A 26,142-nucleotide genomic window follows, 5' to 3' on the forward strand; every position below is an offset into this window, starting at 1 on the left:
GCTGACCTTTTCATGGTAGCCATTGGGTACAGTAATTCTAAAAAAAGGATGGAAGTGTTACTTATTCTGGACTTGAGACTCTTTTATGAATATTTTTTTATATAATACTCATGTTCTCTATTGGAGTGTATAAAAGAAAAAAGAAGGTATGGCACAGGGACAGGATGTGGAAAAAGTAGAACATGGAATAGATTAACTGAAATTGTACTGCAGGGATGCTCTGGAAAACAAGAATAAGAGAAAGCACAGAAATTAGGGGGAAATTCTCATCTACTTACTGAAAGTAAATAGTTTCCCTCCAGATGTCTAGTAACAGAAGAGTCTGCCTTTCAAAACATAAAGTGAGCCAAAATCTCAGTACCAATTTGGAATTGCTTATAATTGGCAAAAGGAAAGTAGGAATACTCTTTTCTTAAAAATAATTATGTTTGATTTTTTTAGAAATCTTTCTTTTCTTTTAAATATAAGCAACCTAGAGAAATCAGAAAAGGAAAACATCAGTATGCTTAGAGCAGTAAAATAGAACTAGACAGAAACAGACTGATGGAGAAGGAAAAAGGTTGATTGCAGCCTGTATAGCAGAGGAATGCATTCAGTCAGCAGCAAGAAAGTTCTTGCAATGTAAATGGAATCAAATATCCCAAGGAAATGTTCCAAAGTTTTCCTTCTGTTTGAGGAAGAGTTAAAAAAGTTGGGACACGTGGGATAATTCAAAGAAGAGCATGTTTGCTTCAAGTTCTTAGTTTTGTTTCACCACATCTTTTCCATTGGCAGCCAGACTGCCACGTATGTTATGCTGTTGCTCATGAGCCTAGTTTGATCCCAGCTGCACTTTGGAGACAAAGCAGGAGATCACTGCAAAAAAGCTGTGCGAGGCTTAGCATGCTAATCCCTCTAAGAAACCAAAAAGTGAAATGCATCTGGTTAAAAAAAGTGTGAAATGAGAGATGTTTTTGCTTTGTGCTGTGCTCAGCGTTGTAATATTTCAGCACAGCATTGAACCCTGGCCTGTGATGTCAAAGAAGAGCTAACACAAGCACCAGCCTGCACCAACCATCCTGATGTGAGGGTGCTTTCATTGCTGGTGTGCTTGCAACAGGTTGCATCTGGAGATGGGGGGTCAGAGAGCTAAAGGCTGCATGAATTGCTCTAGAAAGCAGATAAAATTCTGTCACTTTTATAAACAACAAGCTGTAAGAAAGCAGCCTAAATTACTGAGCCTTCAGCATTGTGGTCTGGGTAGGATATTTACCAGAAAGAGCTCACTGTTGGTTGCTAAACCTGTCAGGTTTGCAGAGCACAGGATGGAGCATGTTCTTCAGTGGAGCAGCACACAGCTGGTTTTTCTGGTGTCCGTGTGGATCCACTGGGAAAGGCTGCAGACAATCCCACAGACAATCCCCAGCAGTAGATCAGTGCAAGAGTGCAAGGAATGAGTGCACAGAGGGTTGTTCCTGTCACCAAGTGCGGGCTGGATTTAAATATTGTCTGAATGAAATCTGGCAATAACATCTAGAAAAGATCAGCAGAAATGTTGATACGTGAAATCAAAATAGTTGAGAGGGCAGAAATTTTCCTGGAAGAAGCAATGGTATGTGTGGTCTACTACATCATGAATGGCCAGCTGAAAGCCATTAATTTTGCAAAAGATGTTTATTCGTGTAGTGTTCAGCAGCAGATCTCTGGGCAGATCAAGACTGGGCAGTCACATAAAATCTGACTGGAATGATGAAATGTTGCGACCAAATCTCTGCAGAGAGACCTCAGGTGATCACCTGGGGTAACTCCAATGTCAGCAAGAGCTCTGGCAGGGAACCAGAGTCAGCTTTTGGAAAGTGCAGTCTAGTGGATCTATCTTTTTCCATTATTCCCATTAGGCATTGTGTTTAATAAGGTTAGCTACTTAAAAAATAAAAAAAGAAAAGTTACCAAACATAAACTTTGAGAGATTGTATTATAGTAAACTGTGAGAGGAACTTACACATTAGGCTTGCTATACACTAACAGTTTTTTTTTAAGCAGTTTTATTTTTCAAAATACATTTGCATAATAAAACGACCATGTTAAATGTTTTTAATTATTTAATATTCATTTATTTTATCAAAAAACAGTGGAAAAAATCTAGACACACATTTTAAAATGTAAAATCTAAGTTGATTCTGTGTTGAATGCAAAAAAACTTTAACCATCAGACACAGCACCCAAACAAGACCATGAAAGAAGACTTGTTTCTTCTTACTATATTTCGTCTTTTCTAATACTACCTATATGTCTATTTTGTCTTTCAGATTTTTTTTCTCAATCTCTCACTTTTTTAGGCTGACAGGCTATCTGTAGAAAAGTTGAGTATTAAGGGCTGTGAGCAAATCATGTTCGTGTGCATGCAAACATACTCTCACTTTTCCTAATAATGATAGTCATGTATTTATCAGTTGTTGAACACAGAAAAATAGAATAATTCAGCATATGAATAATTCAGCTTGAAGTAGTTTTATGTACTAAACCAAATAAACATAGTATTTTTGAAGAGACTCATTAGCAAATTTCCAAAGCAGCTTCTTTCAAATGTTGGTGGTTTTGTTTGTTTGTGTTTGTTTTGTCTGTTTGTTTTTGTTTGTTGGTTTGGTTCTTTGGCTGTATGTTGCTCTTTATCATGCAACTGAATTCCTAAATTCTGCTGGTGATTTTTGAGGCAAGGTATTAAGATTTTAATTCTGGTGTGTTCTTTGTACCTGCCTAGCAATCTTTTTAATTAAACCTTTAAAACTCTAAAAGATGTCCTCCATGTGACTTTTAGTGGCAGTAAGATTTTAACTGTAAACTTTTTTTTTTTGCACAATGATCTTCACTGCCTACAGAAAAGGTTCTCTATAGTTTCATTCAATTAGCTATATAATTTTAGAATAATTTGTCAATATTGTGAAACATAATTTTCAGCAGAGCAAATGAATTTCATGTGTTTAGGGCCTTAAGCATTCAGCTGTTGAACAGTTCCAAATTTCATGCAACGTTGTGCCCTAATCAACTACCTTGAATTATACTGATAGTGTTGGATTTTTTTTTGTAACTATTGACCTATGAACTCTTCAATTAAATTACTAGCAAAAGCAAAATTCAGATTCCAATATGGTATGGAATTTTACATATTTCATTCACAGCTTAAATTTATTCTTAACAACTCAAATTTATAAACATTAATACAATTGTGCCACATAAAGCAACATTTCTTGGGCTTTTCAAAAGGAAGGTATTGCATGCTATTACAAAAGCATTTAGAACCGGTTTCATTTCAGAACTTATTCCACAGGAAATTTAACATAATTACTTTAATTTTCAATTCCTTGCCCATTATTTCCATGTTTGGAAGATTAACCTCATCAGCTTCAGAAAGACATCAGCTTAAATTCCCCAGAAGAAATATTCTTTGTTATTTCTCTTGTCTTCAATGAGATCATTACACTGCCATATTATAATTAGGAAAATTGATTTGAAACTCGGCTATGTGGCAATGTGAGTTGGGGAGAAGGCATCATGTAAAAAGAACTGTGCTTAATGAACCATCCACTTAAATCTCAAAGTGATGCTTTGAGGAGGAGTTAGGATCACAAAAGAGAAAACTTTCTGCTTTTCTACACTCACTTTCCTTTGCTTCCCAAATCTGCATCTGCTGAGACACGTGATGTACAGATCTACTGAAAAATTTGTTTTACAACATTAGTTTCAGGTACAATTTTTGTAAATGTAAAAAATTCCAAATTTCTTTGTACATCCAATATTCTAGTACTTAACATACTGTGAAAAAGTATCTGATTTCATTTTGTATTCACAGAGATGGGAAGATAAAAATATTACTACCTTAAAAAAAATTTTAAAAGAAGGTCAGGATAAAACTGAGATTGAAAGAAGTTGGTTATATGTGTCCCATTTGTACAATGATGATTGTGAAAATATTTATAAATGCATAGAAAGCATTGTAGCTGCTTTGTATTTATTCATTTTGATTGAATTGCACCGTTTGATCCAGGGGCCAGTGGACTGGATCATTTTCCACCCATTTCAATGTAAGGTACAGTCAGGGCACTGCTCTGTTCTCTCTCCTAAATACCCGCCTCTTTGGAAAAGACCTAGTGTGCTGAGGGTAGAGTGTAATTGCTACCAAAGTTATGCCTAAAAATGAAAATAAAATTGGGTTCAGGGTTTGAGAGACTTGAATGATCAAAAATGTTGTAGAAAAATTTTATCAAGCGTGCATTTTTTGTGAAGAATTTGCTACTTCCTAAGGTTCTCCCTGCCTTGGCTTTGCATTTAGATATATTTTATTGTAGATTTCTTGGTAAATGTAAGTCTGGTATTTATTGCTTGTTTCAGATCCACTAATGATGAAAGCTGCTTGTATATTTGTGTTAAAATTGGGGTATATAGACTTCAGAATCTGATACTAATTTCTAAAGATGCAGTCAGGTATCTGATATTTGAAAAGTTGTAAGCAGTGATATTTTTTAGGATTCACATTGCTTGTTCAACTGCCTTATTAGCATAGTGGGAATCCCTGCCTTGGCAGAGACTGAAGGGGAATAACTTATTTCTCTTCTCTTGTTTCTGCCAAAGTACATCCTCACATTAATAAAAGAAATAAAACAGTTCCTCTTGCTCAGCTAGTAAGAAAAATCTAAAATAATATTTTGGACCATTTACAGACTGGCTACATCTCCTAGCTGCCTTCTTTTTAAGATCTAAATAATTATGAAAGAAAATAAATGTCCCTTTTAGCTCAGCTCCATGCTCAGAGGTCTCCAGCTTGAGTTCAGTGATGCTGTCAGAGGAAATATTTGACCCATCAAGAAGTTGAGCTGAAGCTCAGGTGATGCTGATGCTTGAAATAATGCTGAAGTGGGAGCAGACCTACACTTCTAGCTGCCAAAATTATCAGTCTCTATGCTCATGTTCAAGTTCCAGTGTTATTTGCCACATGCTCACACTCAGTTTAGTGCTATGACTTAAGAAGGGTTACAGCTGAACTTTGTTACAGAGGCAGGCTGTTTGTATTCTATGTTTATGTCTTTCTGACAGCTGTGAAATGTTTTTGGTTTGCTTTCACTTTGCTTCACTTCAGGTAAATGCTTAGTCTATCTAATAAGGTACTTCATGTCATCAGTAAAGTGATGAATGAGACCTCCACCTCTGTAGAAACAAGTGAGAATTAGCACTGGTGATTTTATTTCAGAATCCTGAATACTTTGTCATTTGCTTGCTTTTTTTTTAATAGAGATAAAGTGACTGCTACTCTGTATTTAGATGTCAAGACACACATTTATCACATGAGGATAACAAAACCACACATTCTGAGAGTGAAGTCATGACCCCTGTGTGAGAGTTAATATTTAGTATAGCATTGGCCAATTTACAGTATTATATGGTATTTGCAGAATTTATAGATGGTAAATGAATATTGCAGAACTTAAACATGGTAAATAAATATTGCTTTCTGGTTATATGTGACCTTTTCAAGTCTTGCCTAAATAGTCCTTCAGCAAAGTAGTTCTATTAATGCTTTCAGGTTTAACCTGTCACATTTCTATTCTGTTGTTCTGCTCTTTTTGATCAGCAGATGCTGGCTTCTATTTGTACATTTCCTTGAATTGGAATAAATGGGACTCCTATTATAAAACCTAATGTCAGACTGACTTCATCTAGAAAGTAACAAATTTTAAAGGTCACATAAAATAGGCCATTCTCAGCTCTTTTTTTTCTGAATATGTTTGATTAAAAATAGTTTGCTCTGTTTATGAAATCACTGGTGTTTTCCCTTCAGGGCCAGCTCAAGCAGAAGCAGACCTTTGCATTTGTCATCAGCTTAAGGTCACAAATACAATTGGATTAAATAATGCTGTATACCTTTTCCCACTACTGAATTATCAATGATAAATTATTTATCATAAAATTAAGCACACATATCAGGAGTCAGTTGAGTGTAAAATGTTACCCTGAGGGCATAGCCAGGAATTTCAATCAATGCGTGTTTACATCTGCTTGTGCAGATGTATTTCCAGTGCAGAGTGTGATAACCTGCAGTTCTCAAAGAAACTGGCTTTGGTAGGAGTTGAATCAGACCTGTGGTATCCCAAGTGATATTTATGAAGAATATCTTAGAATATCTTTTGAAGTTGATTTGTCAAATATGAAATAGATGAAGGAAAAAAGCCATGGCTGCCTTTTGTGGTTTAAAGAAGATTGAGAGATGAATGCGCAAAAAGAGGCATTGTGCTCTCCCTTTTATATTATTTTATTTCTGGGGAAGCTTTGTTGCAGCTGCTATCTTAAAAGTAAACATTCAGCTCAGATAGGAGAATTCAGATCCTACTGTTTATAATCTCTGTTTAGTTGGTGCTCTGAGGGATAAAACTAATAATTTTGGGCTGACCCAGAAACAGAATCCAAAAAACCCTTGTCACTTTCATAGCTGTTATTTTGCCCTGCAGTCTAGCTTGGAGTTTCACTGCTGGAAGTACAGCTTTCAGCATGCCTTCCAGAGCTGCACATGAGCAGCTCTCCCTTTTTCCCCACTGTGGCTGTTTAAGATTGCAGACTCCTCAGCTCTCCTGGTGCTAGTGCCATTTCATATTGCCCCGGCGGGTTGCAGGTCTCCATTTGAAGGCTAAACCTGAGATGGCTTTGTGATGCTAAGCACCTTTAGTACTTCTGAGAAGTAGAAGAGGTATCTGCATTAACTCAATGGCGTGAGATTTGAATACATTTCTTTTTCTAGGAGATTCCAAAGTTTTTTTCTTCATTTAATCAGAATTAAATTCTGATGATTTATAAAAATTAATTTTTAGATAAACTGAACCTATAAATCAAAGACAGTGGAATAACTATCTCTGAAAATGTTCAAGAAATGACCGGATAAGGCACTTAGTGCCATGGACTAGTTGGTTGGGTACTGTTCAGGCAGAAGTTAGACTTGCTGATCTTGGAGGTCTTTTCCATCTTTTTCATGGTTCTATGATTGTGTGATTCTGAACTGAACTAAAAATCACAACTAAACAAATACTACATCCCAATTATCAGAATGCAGAAGAGGTAACCTGTGCATGACCGACAGCCGTTCTACAGCTTTTGTGTTCGCTTGGTTAAACAATACGTGTGCTATTAATTTAATATGACAGCCCTAAAATGCAATTAAGCATATGGGCTGGTAAGACTGGAAAGGTTTTTCCATCTCAGGCTCAAAAATCAAAGTTAGCAGGACCAATTTTATATATACACTTCATTACAAATGTAAGGAAGGAGTAGTCTGCTTTCTGCTTCTTATGTGGGAATAAAAAGGGTCATTAATAAAGTGTGAGTGAAAACTGAGATAAAACATGTGAAGTCTGACTTCTTTAGCAATTTCTTATTCTCTGTGAGCAATATTGTGCCAAAAGACTGGAAACTGTTAATCTGTGGCTCCATTTCAGCCATTGTCCTAGGCATTGTCAGTTATTCAGGAAAAAAAGGTTTCCAGGCTATTGATAAAATCCTGTAAAATTAATCAAGGAAGAAATTATGAGTTAATAGAATTGAGTTCACAGGCTAGATTTTTTAAATTTTCAAGTATTTGGAAACTATGAAAAATGACAGTGCTATAGCCAAATGCATACAGAAAAACATAACAAAAACTGAAATGAAGTTGAGTAGTAATTAAAAAGGAGAAATATTTATGAAGCTTTTCCTATTATATGAAACAAAACTGTGGGAACAGTTAGTTCTCAGGAGGATTTTAATTTTTTCTCATGAGCAGTAATCCTAAGTAATTCTAGAATTTTTTTTAGAAATATGTCATCCAAAATTTACTGTCTTTCTAGTTAAACTAAATATTTAGGTATGAAATTAGGAATCTAAATAAAGTGGCCAGATTTTCAAATGGATTTTGCAGTTGTAATTTCCTCTTATTTCCGTGGCATTTTTTGCATGGTAAATGTTTCATGATATCCAAGCATTTATATTAACTACATGAGTGAAGGGCTTAGGAGCTTAACTTTAATTGTGTGCAAATGCTTGAATTATTTTTGTTATGAATAGTATCTTGTTAAAAAAACTTGTTGAAATAGAGAGATTTCAGCACACATCTGTTCTGCAAAATCAAGGTAAACTGATTCGTGGTCTTGTTGTATTTATTTCTATCCCACTGGAAGACCAGCTGATGGGCAAGCCACCATTTCCTCAAATGAATGGCATTACTTTTCTGTCCTCCAGTTTATCTCTGAGAAAACTACACATCACATATCTCCTGGTAGTCTTAATGAGGTTTATCTCATTAATACGAGAATTGTAATTTGTGATTACCAAAAAAATGCTATAAAAATCTGGTTTCTTCTACTCCTCCTCCATGTGTCATGGTATCACAATCAATTCCTGAATGGAAGAACATTAAACATGCAGTATGTGACTTCAGTCCACAGGGTATTTTGGCTATAGTCTAAAAAAATCAACACATCCCACCCCTCCCACCCCTTAAGTGTAAATATGTCAATACAATACTACAAGAAAATATTATTGTTTACGTTGAACAACGTATGCTTGCAGTATTTAAATTTTTTTTCCAACGAAAGACACATTTCCATAAGTTCCTTTTTGAAGAAAAACTGTCAGATACTATTTACTGCAGAGTGGGTATGCAAAGATTTTTTAAAATGTTTTTCCAACACTTGCTTAAGGTTTTTCTGTTAGAGTAATTTTTTTAGCACAGAGGCATCACAGTTGTTAGGATAGACTACAGAAATATTAGGCTATAATAGGCAAAAGATAAGCAATAAAAGAATGGTATATTTGAAATGCTGATAAAATATTACCATGTTATGCAGCCTAGACAATATCCTGGATATGTTCAAGCATTTTCAACATTTTAACACTAAGCTTCACAGAAGCTACTTCTGGAGCAAAGTTTCAGAAATGATGGAGGTTTGCAGTGTTGTACACAGACTGTTGGCAGTCATTTCCTTTGATGGATTTGGGTTCATACAACATTTCCAACCTTTTAGCATTCTTGCAGTATGTGGCCATTTTGGCAGAAGCACGCTAATAATGCAAAGACTTTGAAGAAAACAGTGACAAGATAAGACAGTCCTGGAAGAGCCCAAACACAGCAGCGCAGTTCCTAAGCCCGTAGATGCAGAGTCAGGATGAGGATGCAGAGCCTTGGGTATATATGATTGCTGGGTTTTGAACTCTGGAGAGTTTTGGCAATCAGGTCTTTCCCTGGGTCTCTTACTGCAAAGCCTAATGGAAAACTTGAGGGAAAAAGTTTCAACACTTTTCATGTGATCAGGGATTACCTGCTCTTTGCAATTGTAGTATAGGAACCATGTCGACAAAGTACAACCCAAATGAGAGCTGGTCTTCCAAACCAGTAGAAATCCTTGCTATTTTTTCCAGTTCTTCAAAATAAAATAATTTCTGTGCACACATCCACTATTTTGGTTCATAACAGCTACTGAAACTGAAGCTATTGAAATGGCTGTAACACAGATCCATTGCTTAGCAAGAAAAATGCATAATAGTGACTATTTCCATTTCCTACTCCTAAATATCAGTGTTATCTTCTCAATTTTGACAGCAGCTAGATGGCATTTGGATAGGATTTATGTTACCAGCCTCTATTTCCAATGGCTGTTGAACTGAAATTTGGAATGCATTCTCTTTAAACCCCCTAGACTGAAAAACATGTTTTGTACATAGTGTTAGTGTCTGAAGTATGTTTCTAATATGCAGGTTTTGGGACTCAGAATATAAACTGCCATTTTCAAACAACGACCAACTCCCATGAACAGAAAGTTAAAGACGCCACAATGTGCTCTCCATATTTGTACTTGCACTCATTTGCAATGTGGATACTTTACCTCTGCTTTTAGTTTAGATATGTAAAATTTGGGACACAGACTTTCCCTCTTTTATGTGTGATTTTTATTTTATTTAAATATGCAAAATTTCATGAACCAATATGCCCATATATCTCTAGCCATCTGATGTTTTCAGTCCTAAATCCTCTGGTTTCTATGTCTAGTCACACTACTAAACAGTATTTTATACTTAAAATTCTACACAACACCAACTTCACATTCTTTAGTTTCTAAATATAACTCTTGATAGTTATGCATATTACAATGTCATATATTTATCTTTAGTTGGTTGACTTGTGTAAGAAGTATGAAATATGTCTGTATTGATAGATTGGAAGTACATTAAAACCAATATAGCAGAGCAATGCTAAATGCATTTTTTCGTACTATATCAACAGCTGACTAGTGCTCTTTATGCAAATTCTGTCCAGCAAATTTGCCCATGACAAACTTAAAAATGTCTCTGTTGTTTTTGAGAATTTCACATGTGATTTACTGTAAGACACTTTTCAGATGTAAATGGTTTGTGTCGAAAGAACAGAGGAACACATTGAAATCCAACTTACTGTATTAAATTGATATGAATTTATCTACAACAGTAGCCTATGTAGTAGCCATGGGATTATCAGCATTTTAGGGAAATGCTAATTATTAAGAGCTATCAGCTACATTTTTGTCATTTTGATTGATGACTGGTATATACAAATTGGATTAAAAGTATAAAAGTAGAAGACAAAAAATGTAATTCTTCACTCAGAATTTTGTGCATTTTAGAAGGTAATAAATGCAAAAATGAATCTTCTGAAGGGATCATTAAATCTCCCGAAACTTCTGGGTATTTAGATACCAAACTCATAGGTGAGTAATGTTATCACTAGCTTTATGAGGTATTTTTTAATTTGTGAGTCTTGCTTCAATTGAAAGGAGGAGGAGGTTTTTAGAAAACATTTTAGTGGGTGACTTCTATCCAATATATGCCTTTTTCAGGAGCTTACATAACACTGGCATGCAGCCAAGAGTCAGGTGTGTCAGTATGGTTCTCTGCTAAAATTAATGTGCTCAAATTAATGATCCTGCCTTAGAAACCTCACCTTTTTTAGAAGTTCAGGATGACACTTCTTTTCCTTTAAGCTGCCTGACGAGAATTAAATGAGTTTGATTTCTGATTTGCAACATGTACATCACCTGTAATTTTTGTCTGCAGATTTTCCACATGACATACGATCTGGCCAGTGCAGTGGTGAGAATCTTTAATCTGATTGGAATGATGCTCCTGCTGTGCCACTGGGATGGTTGTCTACAGTTTTTAGTACCATTACTTCAGGATTTCCCACCAGATTGCTGGGTGTCCCTAAACGGTATGGTTGTAAGTATTGTTCATTTTTCATTGTGCTTTCTAAACATTATTTTTCTAAACAGTTAGCTTCAGAATTTAGTGTAAAAACACATGCCTAGTAATATGCTGCCCTGCAATTTATTCAATTTATTCATATTTTCTTGGCTCACTTGCTAATGAACTAAAGTTTGTTTTGTAGTCCTCATGGTCAATAAAATGATATTGATTCACTGTCAGTAAGTGAGCCAGAAAATACTTTAAGTTTTAAAGTCATCCTAGTTTACTAACCCTTATTCCCTAAAAAAAAATAAATAGAAATATGGAAACACTCAGTTCACCACTGCTTTCAGTTTAGGCCATAGTTTCACAATGCTACTGAAGGTAGATTATTGGCATTAGTTTCATGTAATGTTATCCTCAGTTTGTAAACTTCTGAGTTGTGTAATGATCCATTGTTTCAAACACACAGATCAAGATTTTTATAAGTAAAATAAGATAAATAGAGTCAGTTGTAGGATAGTTTTCTGTGTGGGAACAGAATGTTCAAGGACAGAATGTGACTGCGTTATTTATAAGGATGGGTAATGACTTTCTATTTAAAGGACAATGGCTGTGAAAAATACTTTTTTTTTTTAATCAAGTCAGATAATTTGGCAGTATACAGAACATTTTTATAGGAGATGCAGTGAAATTGTTGGAATGGGTCTAAAGCCAAAACAAAAAGCCCCAAACAGCTCTCTCATTGGTGATCTGAAAGTACGTGTCTCTCCAGTTTTTGCAATCTAAGGAACCATAAACCATCACCTTTATTGTAGATGGGCATCTTGCTCAGTGTCACATATTCCTACTGTAGAACCATAGCAGTATTTGTTCCTTTAGGGACATGATACTGCACATTAATGTGGGAGCTCCTTGACTAAGCCTGTCAGTCATACAGACAAGTATTTGCAGTCATCAGGCAACATCTTTAATGATAACCAGCATGTTTGCTGACACCTCATTGTGCCTGCTTTTCTAAAAAAATACTGACATGTCTTCAAAAATGGAATTGCTACAATAAAAGTAGGTCACCATAGTGCTGACTGGCACATCTTTCCATTCTGCTGTATTCTGTGTTCTGCTTTCTAACATCCTCCATTCATGTTTACAAAGCATAAATTTTCTACCAGCTTTTTAAAGATCTGGATGAAAATCATGCTAGCAAATGAAAAGAAGTCTTGGATTACACTTAATTGAAGTATTTAACTTTTAGAAAACACTAAACTTTTAAATTCTCTCTGCTCCTTAAGAGCTACGTTCAGTCTTAAGAAAGCTGTACACATTATGCCCATGCTCAGACCCTTTTTTCTATCTACCCACATTCAGGGCTTTTTTTTTTATGGAAACAATATTCTCTCTCTACTATCCACATAAACTTAGAAAGATCCTTTCTGAAATTTGCAGCACTAAATTTTTTTTTTATCAGCAACTGAATTTGTTGTTTATTTTGAATGGACATTGGGGAGAAATTTGAATATAAAGTTCACAGCATAAACAGTCTTTTAGGCCAGAGGCAAGAGAAAGAGAGGTGGGATGCCAGCCTGGAATCAGGAGCATATTTAAGACCACTCTTAGGGAAAACATATTGACCTTTCTACATGTGTCATGGTGTTACAGGACATTTCCTAGTTGTTTTCCAGGCTCTGGGGATGAATTCTTTAACACTAAAAAAAGACAGTGAAGCTGTCATGGGATATCAGTCCTCTGAAATGATAGTGGAAACAGGAGGAGGTTGATGATGATGATGATGATGATGGTTATCTGCTTTTCTGGTGCATTCAGAATGTAACTGACAGGGAACTTGTTTGAAAGGGTTTCACATTCCTGATACTGCAAGAGCTTTGGCAAGAGGGGAAACTTTACTCTCCTGGTATACTGTAACATATCAAAATTTAATATACTCTGAATTTTAACTTTTGATACTGAAATGAATGCACCTGATAGTGGGGTTTGGACGCTAAGTAAAATTTTAAACTCATTAATTGTGGTCACTGGCTTGAAGACTTATTTAAACCAATGTGAGCTCAGCCAGAAAAAAGTCAGTTTTTCCAAAATGTAAGTCAGTGGCAAGTCAAAGCTTTTGCAGATAATCTGTTAATAAAGGAAGTAAGGAAGTCGGAAGGATGACATGGTGTCTCCTCAGCTGACACAACCCAGCCTACTCTTCCAGTCCATAGCTCCGTTCTGTCTTGCACATTAGTTGCTTCAGGCGGCAGACTGAAAGAACTTTTAACAGCCTTGTCTTGAAAGCTGTTTCATCTGTCTGAACTGATACACGAAAGTATCCAAATGCCTAAGGCATGCTCATGGTTTTAATTTATAAATACTGTAAAGGGAAATAATGTAGATTAAATTTAATGTCATAGAGAAATAGGAAAATGAGCCCAGGTTGCAGGTTGCTTGCTACCTTTTTGAACAATGTGACTGAATGAAATTAAAACAAAACAAATTAGTTGGATTTTTGTCTTTGAAAGGTTACAAAAACCTCATAGTGCAACACAAAGGAGACAATAAAATTGAAAGCCCTCTCTGAAAAGGGGTTAAGATCACCCCTGGTTAACACTGTACTAACCTACAACCTAAGTAGTTCAACAAAATGTTCAGATCACATTGCTATACTCTCTGCCATGGTAATAATTATAAGCCCATATTGTATCTGTACTCTCAGCTTGAACCTCTTGGCAGTTCCTAACCTAGGCCCTCATCTTGCAATAAAATGACTGCCAGAGCTGACATCTTCCAGAATATCAGTGTACTGGGCATTAAAAATAAGAACATTGGTAAATATAATATGAAAGTAAGTAGCAGCTGTTTCCCTCCCCATGTCCCCCCCACTTAGAGTCACATTCCAGCCCATCCATTACAGACAAAATAAGAGTAAATTACTTGTAGGAGGGAATATAGCTCTTTGATGTCATTTTAGTTTTTTTAAACACTAGGCTTTTTTAATTCCTAAAGAAGGTCTTTTCTGAAGAAGTTTCACAGACTTTCTTAATGATGCTGCCTAATTTCTCCTTGGTTCAGAAAGCCTATTATCTGCAGCTCCCTGTGTGATTTATCCTCAGCTTTCTGATCTGCATTGCTTTAGACTAGTGTCCTTCCATAATGACTCATAGACTAAACATTTTTGTCATGCCTCAGAGTTTGAGCCAGTAGTTCCTTAAAAAATTAAGACTGAAACTTTCAGATACACACAAAACACTAGGTACACACAAAACCAGAAAAGCACAGTGGTCCTCTGCTATAGTCAGTCTATGCAAACCAAGATTCTGCATTCAGTTTCAGGTGCAGTAATTGCAAAACCAGTGTGTGGCTCCCAGCTGATGAACTCACCCAGTCATGTCTTATATGGGGAGGGTTTCTAGGCAAGTACAGATGAGAGATGACACTTTAGCCACTGATGCCATCTGGCTATCTAAACATCAGAGCCTGTAATAAAGCATACCTTGCAGCAGATCATTACTAACAATATCTGAAGATTCCCAACCTATACACCTATACGTTCCTGTCTGTATTTGCAATAATTAGGCATATGGTTAGGAAAACATATGGTCCCTTAAACAAGGCATTTACCTGGGCTTTACAGATCTTTTTATTTATAATGTTCCCTTCGTGAAATAAAAGTGTAGTGGAGAATTTAACTGGAATGGTGAATTTTTTAAAAGCCAAAAGAGACTGTGAAGCTTTTGGAATGCCTTACTTTTCTGGCATTTCCCCTGGCAGTCAGCCAATGTTTGCTCAGCAAGAGCCCTTCAGGTACTCTGATTTATTTTGTTTTGTCTTTTCCTTTCTGTCCTTGCAGTTGGATTGTTTACAGCTCTTGGGGTGTTCTAGGATGAATTTAGTAACCTGGGATTTTGCATTGTATTGATGCCCATTTGTGTCTCATAACTTCCTCAGGGGCGATAGAAATCAGACCTTCTTCATCTCTGATGGTATCAGCATTGCTAGTAAAAGAATTTGGGAATTTCTGCTGTAGAATCTGGAAGTCTCTCTCATTATAAAATGAATTTCTTAAATTAATATTTGATAGGGAAATTCAGAAAGGCGGGAGATGGTTAGGATTTATAATGCCCTAAGAACTATGCTAACATACATGTAATATATAAAAAAGCTATTTAGTATACTACCCAAAACTATAATTTTAAATATCAACATTTCTTACGTATGAGCACCATTTTCAATTACACAATTACTTTTTTTTTTCCAGTAAGATCTCTGCTTTACTTATTGGAGCTCAAGGATTTCATTATAGTTATTTTGATATGTTATTCTTCATTGGGTTTTGTCCTTTTTGATAATACACCAGCTTAGCACTTTCTTCCCTATAGTTGGCAATTAGGGAAGCTAATTTTCTCATGAGATTTTTCTGCATTTGATCATTATGTGATAATCATAATTTAGAGCTTCACAAATATTTCTGAGTACATTTTAATCTTATATTGGGTACTTTAAAAATATGGACCATATGGGAATCACCTGATTCCTAGAGGTTCCAAGGATTTGATGCGGTATACTATTATTCTAATGTACTTTTTACTCATATATTTATATTAATGTGTGTCCATTTAGTTAGTGAAGTGCATCTTGGAACAGATAAAAGTGTGAAATTACAAATCAGAGATAGGCTGGGATCAAAATTAGTGGAATTGCTCAAGTCAGATACTCTGTTTACAACACAATTTGAAAATGCAGTCGTATCAGTAACAAAAGTATGTAACTGACATCCTTAGGACTGAGACACACAGGTTTTTTAATCTACAGTGAGTAATTATATTTCTGTGTGCAGCTGCTGGGAATTCAGTTGCTGGTCTGTCCTGCCCTCAGCACTGACCTAGTCACTGAGGTCAGTCGGCTTCCTCCTGCATTAAGATGATGAAGTAATGACCTGTTTCACTGGTCTGGCATGAAGTGATAGGCCTAAAAATATATTAGCTCAGGAAAATACATTAATTTGTGGTTTTTCCATAACAGAAAGTGCAGAGGAAAAATCTGTGGCTGTGCAGTGCTAAATGACACTGGTAGGTTTAATGCAGACTGAGGACATGCATTAACTGCGATACCAAAATTTTATGCCAAGCTAGTGGGGACTAGAGAAATAGGGTATCTGAGGACACTGTTGATTTAACTCAGTGTGTCGTGATCAATGAAGGGGAAAACAAATCAGATTCTCATTTTTACTACAACTGCTGAGAATCTAGGAAGCCCACATAGGTTTTCATTTATGCTTTATTCTGTTCTCTGACAGCTTAGTAGTTAGTCTGCTTTTGCAGGCCTAGAATGGCAAGTAGTAATAATTTTAATAATTTTTCTTTCCAAACTCCTTGTTTCCTTCCAACCTCTTTGGTGTAATATTCTGTACATTTTCTGATGTCTCATATACTTTAGACTGTGTTTTTGACATTAGATTTCTGATGTGCTTAGTTAAAAACAGTTATTAGATTTCCCCAGCCTTACAGTTACTGAGAATTCTTTTTTTTCCTGTATATTATTTCTGCCATTAATGTCTTCTCAGATTATAAATGTTACTTTATTGTCTTAAGGCCATGAGCTAATTCAGATGTAAAACCATAAGAACAGAAAAATAAAGGTACAAAATCAATTACAGGGAGGTTTAAAACTTTTTAGAAGTTTAAAAATAGGGAAAGTTATACTTTAATATCTGGATTATAACTTCCTCAAAAGGGAGAATAGTCATTCAGAGAAGGTGTCCCCAGCTGTAATCACAGAACTCCACCAACTGTGAGAACTGTTCAGCATTGCAAACTCAGCTATTGTCATAAGCCCTGCCGCTTTACCTTACTCTCACTAAAATGCTTAAAACTAATGCTCTAGTATTGGTGTAATTATTTAATGCTGCTGGTGATAGTTATTTTAGTAGATATTAGTGCCTAATGGAAGGATCTAAATTCAGACAGGTTTGTAAGTGTTGATTGTAGCACTCTGTTTCTGATGTGATAATAGGTGCTAAGGAGGATGACTTCTCTAATGAATTAGTTGGCTGCCTTGCATGCTTCTGTTTCTTTCTGATAGAAAGCTGGTCTTCCCTATATGGGATGAGAATAATGAAACAATCATTTAGAGGGAGCATAGAAAAGCAAGTTGATACACTTAAAAGATTCTAACTTATTTCCATGGTTTTTCTGTATTTTCGAAAGAGCTAGTAGAAATATGTCAAGGAGCAGATGCAAGGAAGAACTTGCTTTATTTGTCATCAAAATTTGGCTTCCACGTTTCTCTCTCAAGAATCAACACAACTCATAAATGCTAATGCTGAAGTATATTGTGAAGGGATTTCTGGTAACTGTAAACTACAAAATATTTTATGTAAGCCTTACACCTGAAAGAATAGAAGAAATTGCACATAAAATTGTAAAGTCTTCTGTTGTGTTTGATAGACATTCAAGGGAAAAATAACAGACTTCATAAAGTGTGTGCTAAGCCATTTCTTTAGTAAAAAATGTGAACTAAAGTAAAAACATAAATCGGGCCTATCATGTTTTAGGATGTTGTATCCCACATTTACCCTGGAGTAAATATTCAGGAGGTGTTATAAGCACCACATGGCTAAAAGCAGATTCTCTGTTGTAGAAGAGAGTGTTCCTTTTGTTCTGGGGGGATCTGGATCAGTCTGTTTTGCTCTGTAAATTTAAAATGTTTATCTGCATGTAGTTGTACTCTGGATTGAACTGGAATATAAATGTGAAAAAATTACTTTGAAGTAGATTTCCCTGGGTGGCCTTTTCTCTTGTGATTGGAGTATCCAAAAACTGAACTCTTGGAATATTTATGCCAGACCAGGTTTCCCAGAATAAATCCAGTGTAGACATATCCAGATGAATACCATTCCTATACGGCTGTTCTTCAGCAAATCTTCCCCTTTTTCATTGCAAACCTTAATGAAAATGCACATCCTAATTGATGATCCATATGATTTAAGACTGTACAAAAATGTGGCTTGCACAAGGTCCATATTTTTGTCAAAGGGTCAGTATCAGAATCAGATTTTTTTCAACAGCACTGATTTTACTGCTTTTACCTTTTACCTGATGGTTTTTTCCATATCCAATTTGAATTTTCTACACATCACACATTCAACATCTGACTCATTCTAATATTTAAAATGCATCTGGAGAGAAGTCTCTACTGGGATGCAATTAGACATGAAAAAGTGGCCATCTGAAATTGCACATTTAGAATGCTTACATTTCACATTGGAAAAAAATCAAAGCAAGATACTTTGTTCTGATTCACATAATTTTAAACCAAGTCACTCTGACTCATGAGAAACTTGAGATATAGGTCTGTGGCTACCAGACCTATGTCAATAGTCTGTAGGATCTGTAATCTAGAATCCGAAAATCCCAAATGAAGAAAAGAGGGGCTTATAATATTTCTTTTTAAAATCTGGTTATTTATGAACTTCTCTCTTCAAGGAAATTTTAATATTTCTTTTTTTCACTTTAATTTATATTTGAATGAACCTAAAAGCTTCCCTATAAAACTGGAGGTCTCAATTTACATTCATTTCTGGTTACCGAAACATAAGGAACATAACATGATATTTTCTTCCATTTGTTTTAGCCTACTAATTTTCCTTCATGTCTGAAATGGTTTTGCCCATACTGTTTATACATATAAACCAGGGATGTGCACAGTTTATTTGGGTGTGAGCTGCATGTACTTTGTCTCTTTTAAAAATATAGGACAATTTTCTTTAAGATTGCTGTCATACATCTGTTTCCTGCTCTTCCTGCTTTCTGCACTATATAGTCATTTGAGCATATTCAACCTCAACTAATTCAAATAGACACCTAAAACTTTCAGAAAATTGAGTCTAATAGAAATTATGGACAAGATTTTACATAGGAGAATCTTCATATTTTCTGAAATATACAGCATCTTATTTATTATGTTTATTTATTAATTTTGTTGCTAATGAGTAAATTTTTAATAATTTCTAGATATGTGTACAGATGTTTACATATTATTTGTAAAAGCAAGCAATGAATACTTTTAGTATCAGTAGCTTAAAATACTGAATGCCCTTTATATATATTTTGCTTTCTTTCTGCTATCTTGTTTTTTATACTTGTTCATTTAACAGATATTATTAACAACATAAGGAAAAGAACCAAGCCCTATGGTGAGACTTTCTCTGGCCATGTGCCATGTTTAATAATTTTCACTGGGTTTGTTTTCCTCATGTGAGGGGAAAAGGAATGTTATCATAAAAAATTTATTAGTATTTCTCAAAATAATCTTGCATAAATAATGTACTCAGCCATGTAATTTAGGTGCAAAAGTAAAACCTTTTCCCCTCAAATTAAAAAAAAGCAAACATTATTGACATTGACCTAATCTCTTCTCTTTGTTTTGAATCACTATTGTTTATTATGAAATAATCATGACAGTCTCCTGCGAAGTGGAGTGGAGCAGAGAGAGATACACACTATGATGCCTTGTTTAACAAGACAATATTCCCTGTATTTTGGGGTACTGCTAACATGAGAGAGTTGCTTTGAAACAACCTCTTAGAAAGCCAGAAGTTGGCATTTGAATGAGATAAGAAAACAATGCCCATATTCTTCACCAATGACTCATGCTCCCTTTCTAATCCATCACATTCATCATTTTAGTCACTGCACTTGATCTTTTATATTCGGAAGACGATAAAGTTAGCTTGCAATTGAGGGTAGCACTTTGACAATAGTACATACGGTCAAAACAGGATTATCTACATTGTATAGATAGGGAGAGAATTAACATGACTGGTTTTGAACAGCTGTCTACTTAGGAGTGATATTTTCAAGTGGAGTGCACTCAGACTGCTAGTTCAGTTTTACAAAGAGTAATTGGGTACTGCTCAGGAATAAAGGCAGTGTACCACTCATTTGTCACTCTTTGCAGTAACATGTAATACCCCTCTCCTTATCTCTAATAGTGAAAGACTTAATTTTTTTCTCTTAGATACAGCTGGAAAAGTTATGGCAAACCTAAACTCAGCTAAATGTTGCTAGAACTATGTTGACAGAAGAATATTTGAGGAAGTTTCCTGTCTATTTTAATAGCTTTTTCCGGGTGTTCAGAAATTAAGTTTATCATCCTTGATAAAAGCCTTTGCTGGGAGTAAAATGAAACTAAGATTTGTGCGATAAGAAAATGCAAGAGCTCACCTTGGAAATGTACATTTTGGAGAATGGGTAGGCATGCTACATTTCCAGTAAGTAAGGACAGATTTGACCCTGGAATTTGTTGGACCTATGCAGATGTCTAGCTCTCATAGGCCATGCCATTCACCTAAATGCTGCCTATCCTTTACCACCATCTCTCTATATGAAACACAGATGCAATACAGACTATTTAAATGTGCTTTTACCTTCTTGTTACTCTCTAACACTGACTATCATGGCTTTACTCTTGCAGCTAGACCGTCCTGCTGCTATATACACTTTTGTGCATATAAAACTTGAGATGAATGAGTTAATTAATTTTTGAGTTGTATGAATAAACAAGGATGAGATTCCCTTACATTTTTGCGTTCTGTATCTTGACAAAGAAGCTGTTTATGCAAACATATAAATGCTGAGAGAAAGTGCCTTTAGATTTAATAGTGTATTGCTCCCTAAGTAAACATGCTTTGCAGATCAATAAAATATACTAAACCTGAGCCACTCTTCTTGCATTTTTGTGAAGGAAACCCTCCCACACACACAGAGTGACGTGGGGAGCAGAAAGAAGGAATGCGACAGTTTAAATAGAAATAGAACATCTGAGGTAGAAGTTGGGTTTTTTCTAAGCGTGAGCCAGTGCATTCAACCATTGCAACATGATTTGAGGAAACATAAAGTTGGCATGTGTACAGATAAATAAAAGATGAAGGGTTTCTAGGCTTTAAAAAAAGATTGTTGTTTTTACTCTTTTGCTTTTAAAATCCTTCAAACTTTGTATAAGAAAGTGCTCACTACTTACCCACACAGTAAATACATAGACATCTGCCCAGAAACTGTCTAGAACATACTCTAAAAACTTTCTCATTAATAATGTTAAAGACAGAAAAATGCCATTTAAATGCCATATTCACTTACAGTGGTAACATTGAATGCAAAATCTGAATTAGAAACTAAATATGGTATCAAAAACACACCCAAATGCATTATAACGTGTGTTGCTAATCAATAATGACTCTCAATTTCATTTTAAAAGATAGTAAAAAAAAAAGCATGGTACTTTGCTGTTTTGAAGAATAAAAGCTGCCTTGATGTATATCCTCTGATGACCTTCCCTCCACTGAGTGACCTTGTTCTTTTTCGCAGTTTTAACTATAAAGGTTGGATTTGAAAAATACTTTAGTATATTTTATTTTTTAACGCAAATTTTGGGATTTTTGATGTAAATTTCAGAAGGAAGAAATAGCCATGTGATCTGAAATTAGATTCAGAGATTAGATTCAAGACCATTTGAAACCTGATTTAAAAGAAACTTCACTCTGTAATGTTTACAAGGGAGTTACAGACTGTTTTTATCTGTAACTCAGCTTAAACTTGTCTGCCCTATGTGCTTGGAGGATGCAAATCATGGTTATTATAAAAAACAAATGATTGTTGTTTGTCCCTGTTCAGAGTGAGTGCCATGTATGTGCAGAGTGCTGTGGTTTGCTAAATTTATTAAAAGATTCAAACATTGCTGTGGTATTGGTTTCAAGACAAGTTTAACTGAGCCTATCTGAAGTGAGTGGTTTTATTACTTTGTTTTGACAAACTAAGTAAAAAAAAAAAAGGCTATTCTTTTGATTCTGCTTAACATTAAATAGATATGCTGTCAATTATCAAATTTTTAAAATCAATCTTGAAATGTAGCAGGTTCCCAGTTAACATGAAGGTTCTAGCTAAGAAAGGTTTCCAACCATTTGCATGTTAGATAATGCAATTTTTGGGTAAATATATGCCCTTTTCCTTAGAATCTGAGTCCTTTTAGATGTTTCCAGTTTAACATCCTTCCCAACATTTTACAAGCAAGGTAAATGTCATACTTTCAATAAACAGATTTACAAATATGTGCCCTGAATCCAAGAACTCTTTTTGTCTCACTGCATGCTCTCTGCTGTATAACTTTATCCATATAAGTAAATAATTATGGTGTTTGCATTCTAAGCATTCCTCTGTTCTCATTTGGAATCTTTTTTTGTCTTTCACCGGCTCCTATCTATGGTTTATGATACCATGTCTCTGTAAGATGCTTTCATTAAATCCAGTGTGCTGGAACAGAATTCACCGAGTCAAATCTGCAGCACCTCTTACAGAGCCCCTCTGACTTTTGTCAGACTTGCAAGGGCAAACTCATGTCCTGATCTGACTGCAAAGTTCAGTTGCAAGAGAAAAAACATGGATCATAAAATAAAACCAGAGCTTGAGAGAAGAGACTGTTCTAGGGAGTTTTACTTTCTCCTCTGGATTGGAGCTAGGAAGAAATGGGGTGTCAAGTCTATCCGTGAAAACAGAGGTATGCCCAGTAGGGAAGCTCAGGAAGATAATGGATGCAGCTTTAGCTGAATAGGATCCTGGGCAGCTTATGGAAAGAGAAATTCTCCCCTGGAGGTGATAAAGAACACCTGCATTAACATTCTACTCTGAATCACCATCTGCAGAAGTCAGATTTTTACTGACTGTGTAGGGAGCCTAGGGAGACCTGCCAACTCACTTAGCTATCAAAATGAAATACCTGAAGTCAGCTGAAGTGAAATTTTGGGATGCCTTTCTCTCTTAGTGCTGGTTCTCACAAACAAACCTCAGGACAAATGGAGCCACTGGTCATTGCAAACATCCACGTGCAAACAATAAAAAAGTGTAATGCACTTTTCCTGTCCATTGTCCATCGCTGAGGATTGTAGTGTTCCTGCTGTGCGTCCCTCCCTCAAGCATCAGAGCCAGACATCCCATGTCTGGCCTCTCCCCAGGGTTTGTCCTCTGGTCTGGGCTGTCTGCCTCAGCCTTACCTGCTTCTGTCAGAACATTTTATCCTCAGTATCCACTGAAGAACCTGTGTTCCTGTGAACTGCTCACCATGTGGATGTTTTAGTTCCTCTGCAGGATTATTTTGCAGGTCTTCCTATCATCCATGCATGTAGTTTAACTCTTAATTGCAGCAAGAGAATTTCTTCCTTTTTATGTTGTAGGTATGAAATTTTCCCATTGGACTTCCAAGAATTTCTAAGTAGTTAAATGGCATTACCATTGTTCCGTGGATGAAACAGTTGTTTCATAAATACTTGCTATGGAACTGTGACAGGGCAAGTTGGCTAAAGAAAAGTTAAAACTTCCACTAAACCAGATTGCTTAAAGCCCCCATTCAACCTGGCCTTGATCACTTCAAGACGTGGAGGGACATCCACAGCTTCTCAGGGCAACCTTTTCCAGTGTCTCACCATCCTCACAGTAAAGAATTTCTTTATATATATATATATATATATATCTAATTCTAATCTAAAACCACTGTCTTTCAGTTTAAATACATTTCTCCTTATCTTATCAACGTGCCTTTGTAAAAAGTTGCTCACCCTTTTTCATAAGCCCTCTCTTAGTACTGGTAGCCTGCTAAGAAGTCTTCCCAGAGGTGCCCCAGGCTGAACAATTCAACTCTCTCAGCCTTCATCCCTTTGATCATCTTTGTAGGCCTCCTCTGGACTTGCTTGAACAGGTAGAAAGTTGGACAGGGAAACAAGAGTAATATAAAGACAAACTGAATGTGTCCCAGTTAATGGTTGACCTGTTGGGAGTTCATGCAGGTGGGACCAGCAGAAAGTCTCCTTGCAGTTTCCCTGTTCCATTTCCAAGGATGGCAAGGGAAGATGCCCAGGAAAGATCAAACCGCAGTAAGCATGGGGTGATGTTTCTTTCAGTTTTCAGAAATTTGCTGCTGAGGTTCTCAGCTGGTATCCAGGTGTTTAGCAGCTATCACTATGTGTTTCTTCCAGTGGTCTGCCTAGTCCTTTTTTGCACGACCATGCAAAAATGTTCATATTTGTCCAGAAGCACAGGCATGGTGTCACAGGATCGTGACTCTGATGTGCTGTCACATACTGTCAGTGTCAAACTGGCCTTGATGGCTGTCCTTGACACTGCACCTTACTCTGGAGTGACTGTACCTGAGGAAGCCCAGAGCAACCAAGTGGGCACTGTCTTTTTAGCTGGAACTGGGTGCTCCACATCTCTTGGGTGAATGCTGCAGCATCACTCAGGTGCTCTGTTAACTCCCTCAAGGATGATGAAAGAGGAGCATGTTCCCCCTCCTTCCCCTCAGAGTCCAAAGTTCAAACCCTCAAGGTCATGATATTCTTCCATGATTTAGATTAACCTCCCTCTGCTAGAAGAGGGAATTGAAATTTTTGTGAGTCACTAAGCCAGTCTTTTTTCTTATAATGCCTAGACATAATTTTGTGGGTGGTATTTAGGCTGCTAAATAATTTTTATTTATATTATGTTACCTTGAAAGTCTTGCAGACTCTAGTAAGCACCTACAGTTTTAAGGCCTCTGAGTTTAAGAAAAGGTCATCAGGAAACTCTGATGTATTCTCAGAAAAAAAAAGCCTCTGACCTAGATTCAGCCTACTTGGTTTGACACTGAGGTTTGTTCTTTTCATAGAGCCAAAATAGGTTTTCAGCTGCAGAACTATTTGCTTCCTGCTGTCACTGCCTAATAAAATAATGCACAGCTTTTTGTAGGACGTAGTATTTGATGAAGAATTTGCTTTACCAAAAGTGCAGATCAGCCTCTTGAGGGCTCAGATATTTAGTGAGGTAATTTTCTGAAGAACTGTGAACTAACCAGATGCAAGGTAGAGTCTCAAAGGCATCAGGTTAGGAAATTTATCGAAAAAATGACAAGAAAAGTACCAGCTAAGGGGAAAAAAAAATAAAAAAATCTTAAAACCAGCACAGATCGTCTGCCTTAAAAAATTCATTACTTAAATAAAACATGGTAGCAATTATATCCATGGACTAAGCAGAACAGTACTTGAATTAGCCTATATGGTACCAAGAACCACTTTACTAGAGAAAAAACCTGGCTTTTAAATCACTGGATTCAGTAACTCACAAATCCCAATCCTACCCTTATGCTGATTCTCTGTGTCAAAGTAGCATTGGTTCACCTTGATTCATTTTTAAGCAGATTAAAACATATTCAGACTCTTTGTGAGTAGATCAGTTTAGACCATTTTAATCTACTGTAACCTTTTTTTTTTTCCCTCTCAGGACACATTCTTAAAAATATTTACAAGGGAAATTATTTTAACTGGAGTATGCCTATACATAAAACAAGGAGGAAGATGTGTCTTGGAAAATGTTTGAACATTTTGAAATGTTTGTAGTGAGAAACCATTGGGATACTATTATTTTGTCCCTATTTGTCTATGTACTTTCCAAATTACGTATCAAGTTTGCCTAGATATTTCCTAATGATAGCTTTTTCTGCCACTTGTGAGGTTTGTTGTTTCCTGCCCCTTTTAATGTAGCTTTAAAATCCCTTTGATTCAAAGAGAATGGTGACAACACTCAGAAAGTTCAGTGTCCCCTTCCAAAACCGTATCATTTCCATTTGTCATCTTATTTACAATTGGATGCTTCACATAATTTGCTGTCTAGTCTGAGTTGTTCACATAGTAGAGAGCTTGAGCTCCTTCTACCAAGTTCCCTTTCCTAAATTGGTTGCAAATATTGTCTGTGATGGTGTAGATTCTTCCTAGCAGTTTTCAGTGAAGCAGTACACTATGGAGTCACGAGTCAGGTTTATGTCACTTCACTCCTTCTCCTGCTTCCCAGAACTGCTCTATATTAAGCCCACATTATCATCTGCCTATTCTTGACTATCTAGATAGCTACTGTTCAAAAT

General features: G+C 36.0%; 1 protein-coding gene across 1 annotated transcript in view; it reads left to right on the top strand.

The window, feature by feature from the left end:
• Nucleotides 1-26,142, top strand: part of HCN1 (hyperpolarization activated cyclic nucleotide gated potassium channel 1) — a 194,301-nt gene that overhangs the window by 90,778 nt on the left and 77,381 nt on the right. The window contains exon 3 of the mRNA XM_058044301.1: nucleotides 11,083-11,244. Coding sequence (XP_057900284.1) covers nucleotides 11,083-11,244 — 162 coding nt within the window. The remainder of the gene's footprint in view (nucleotides 1-11,082; nucleotides 11,245-26,142) is intronic.

This window comes from Melospiza georgiana, chromosome Z, assembly GCF_028018845.1.
Source record: "Melospiza georgiana isolate bMelGeo1 chromosome Z, bMelGeo1.pri, whole genome shotgun sequence".
Lineage (NCBI taxonomy): Eukaryota > Metazoa > Chordata > Aves > Passeriformes > Passerellidae > Melospiza > Melospiza georgiana.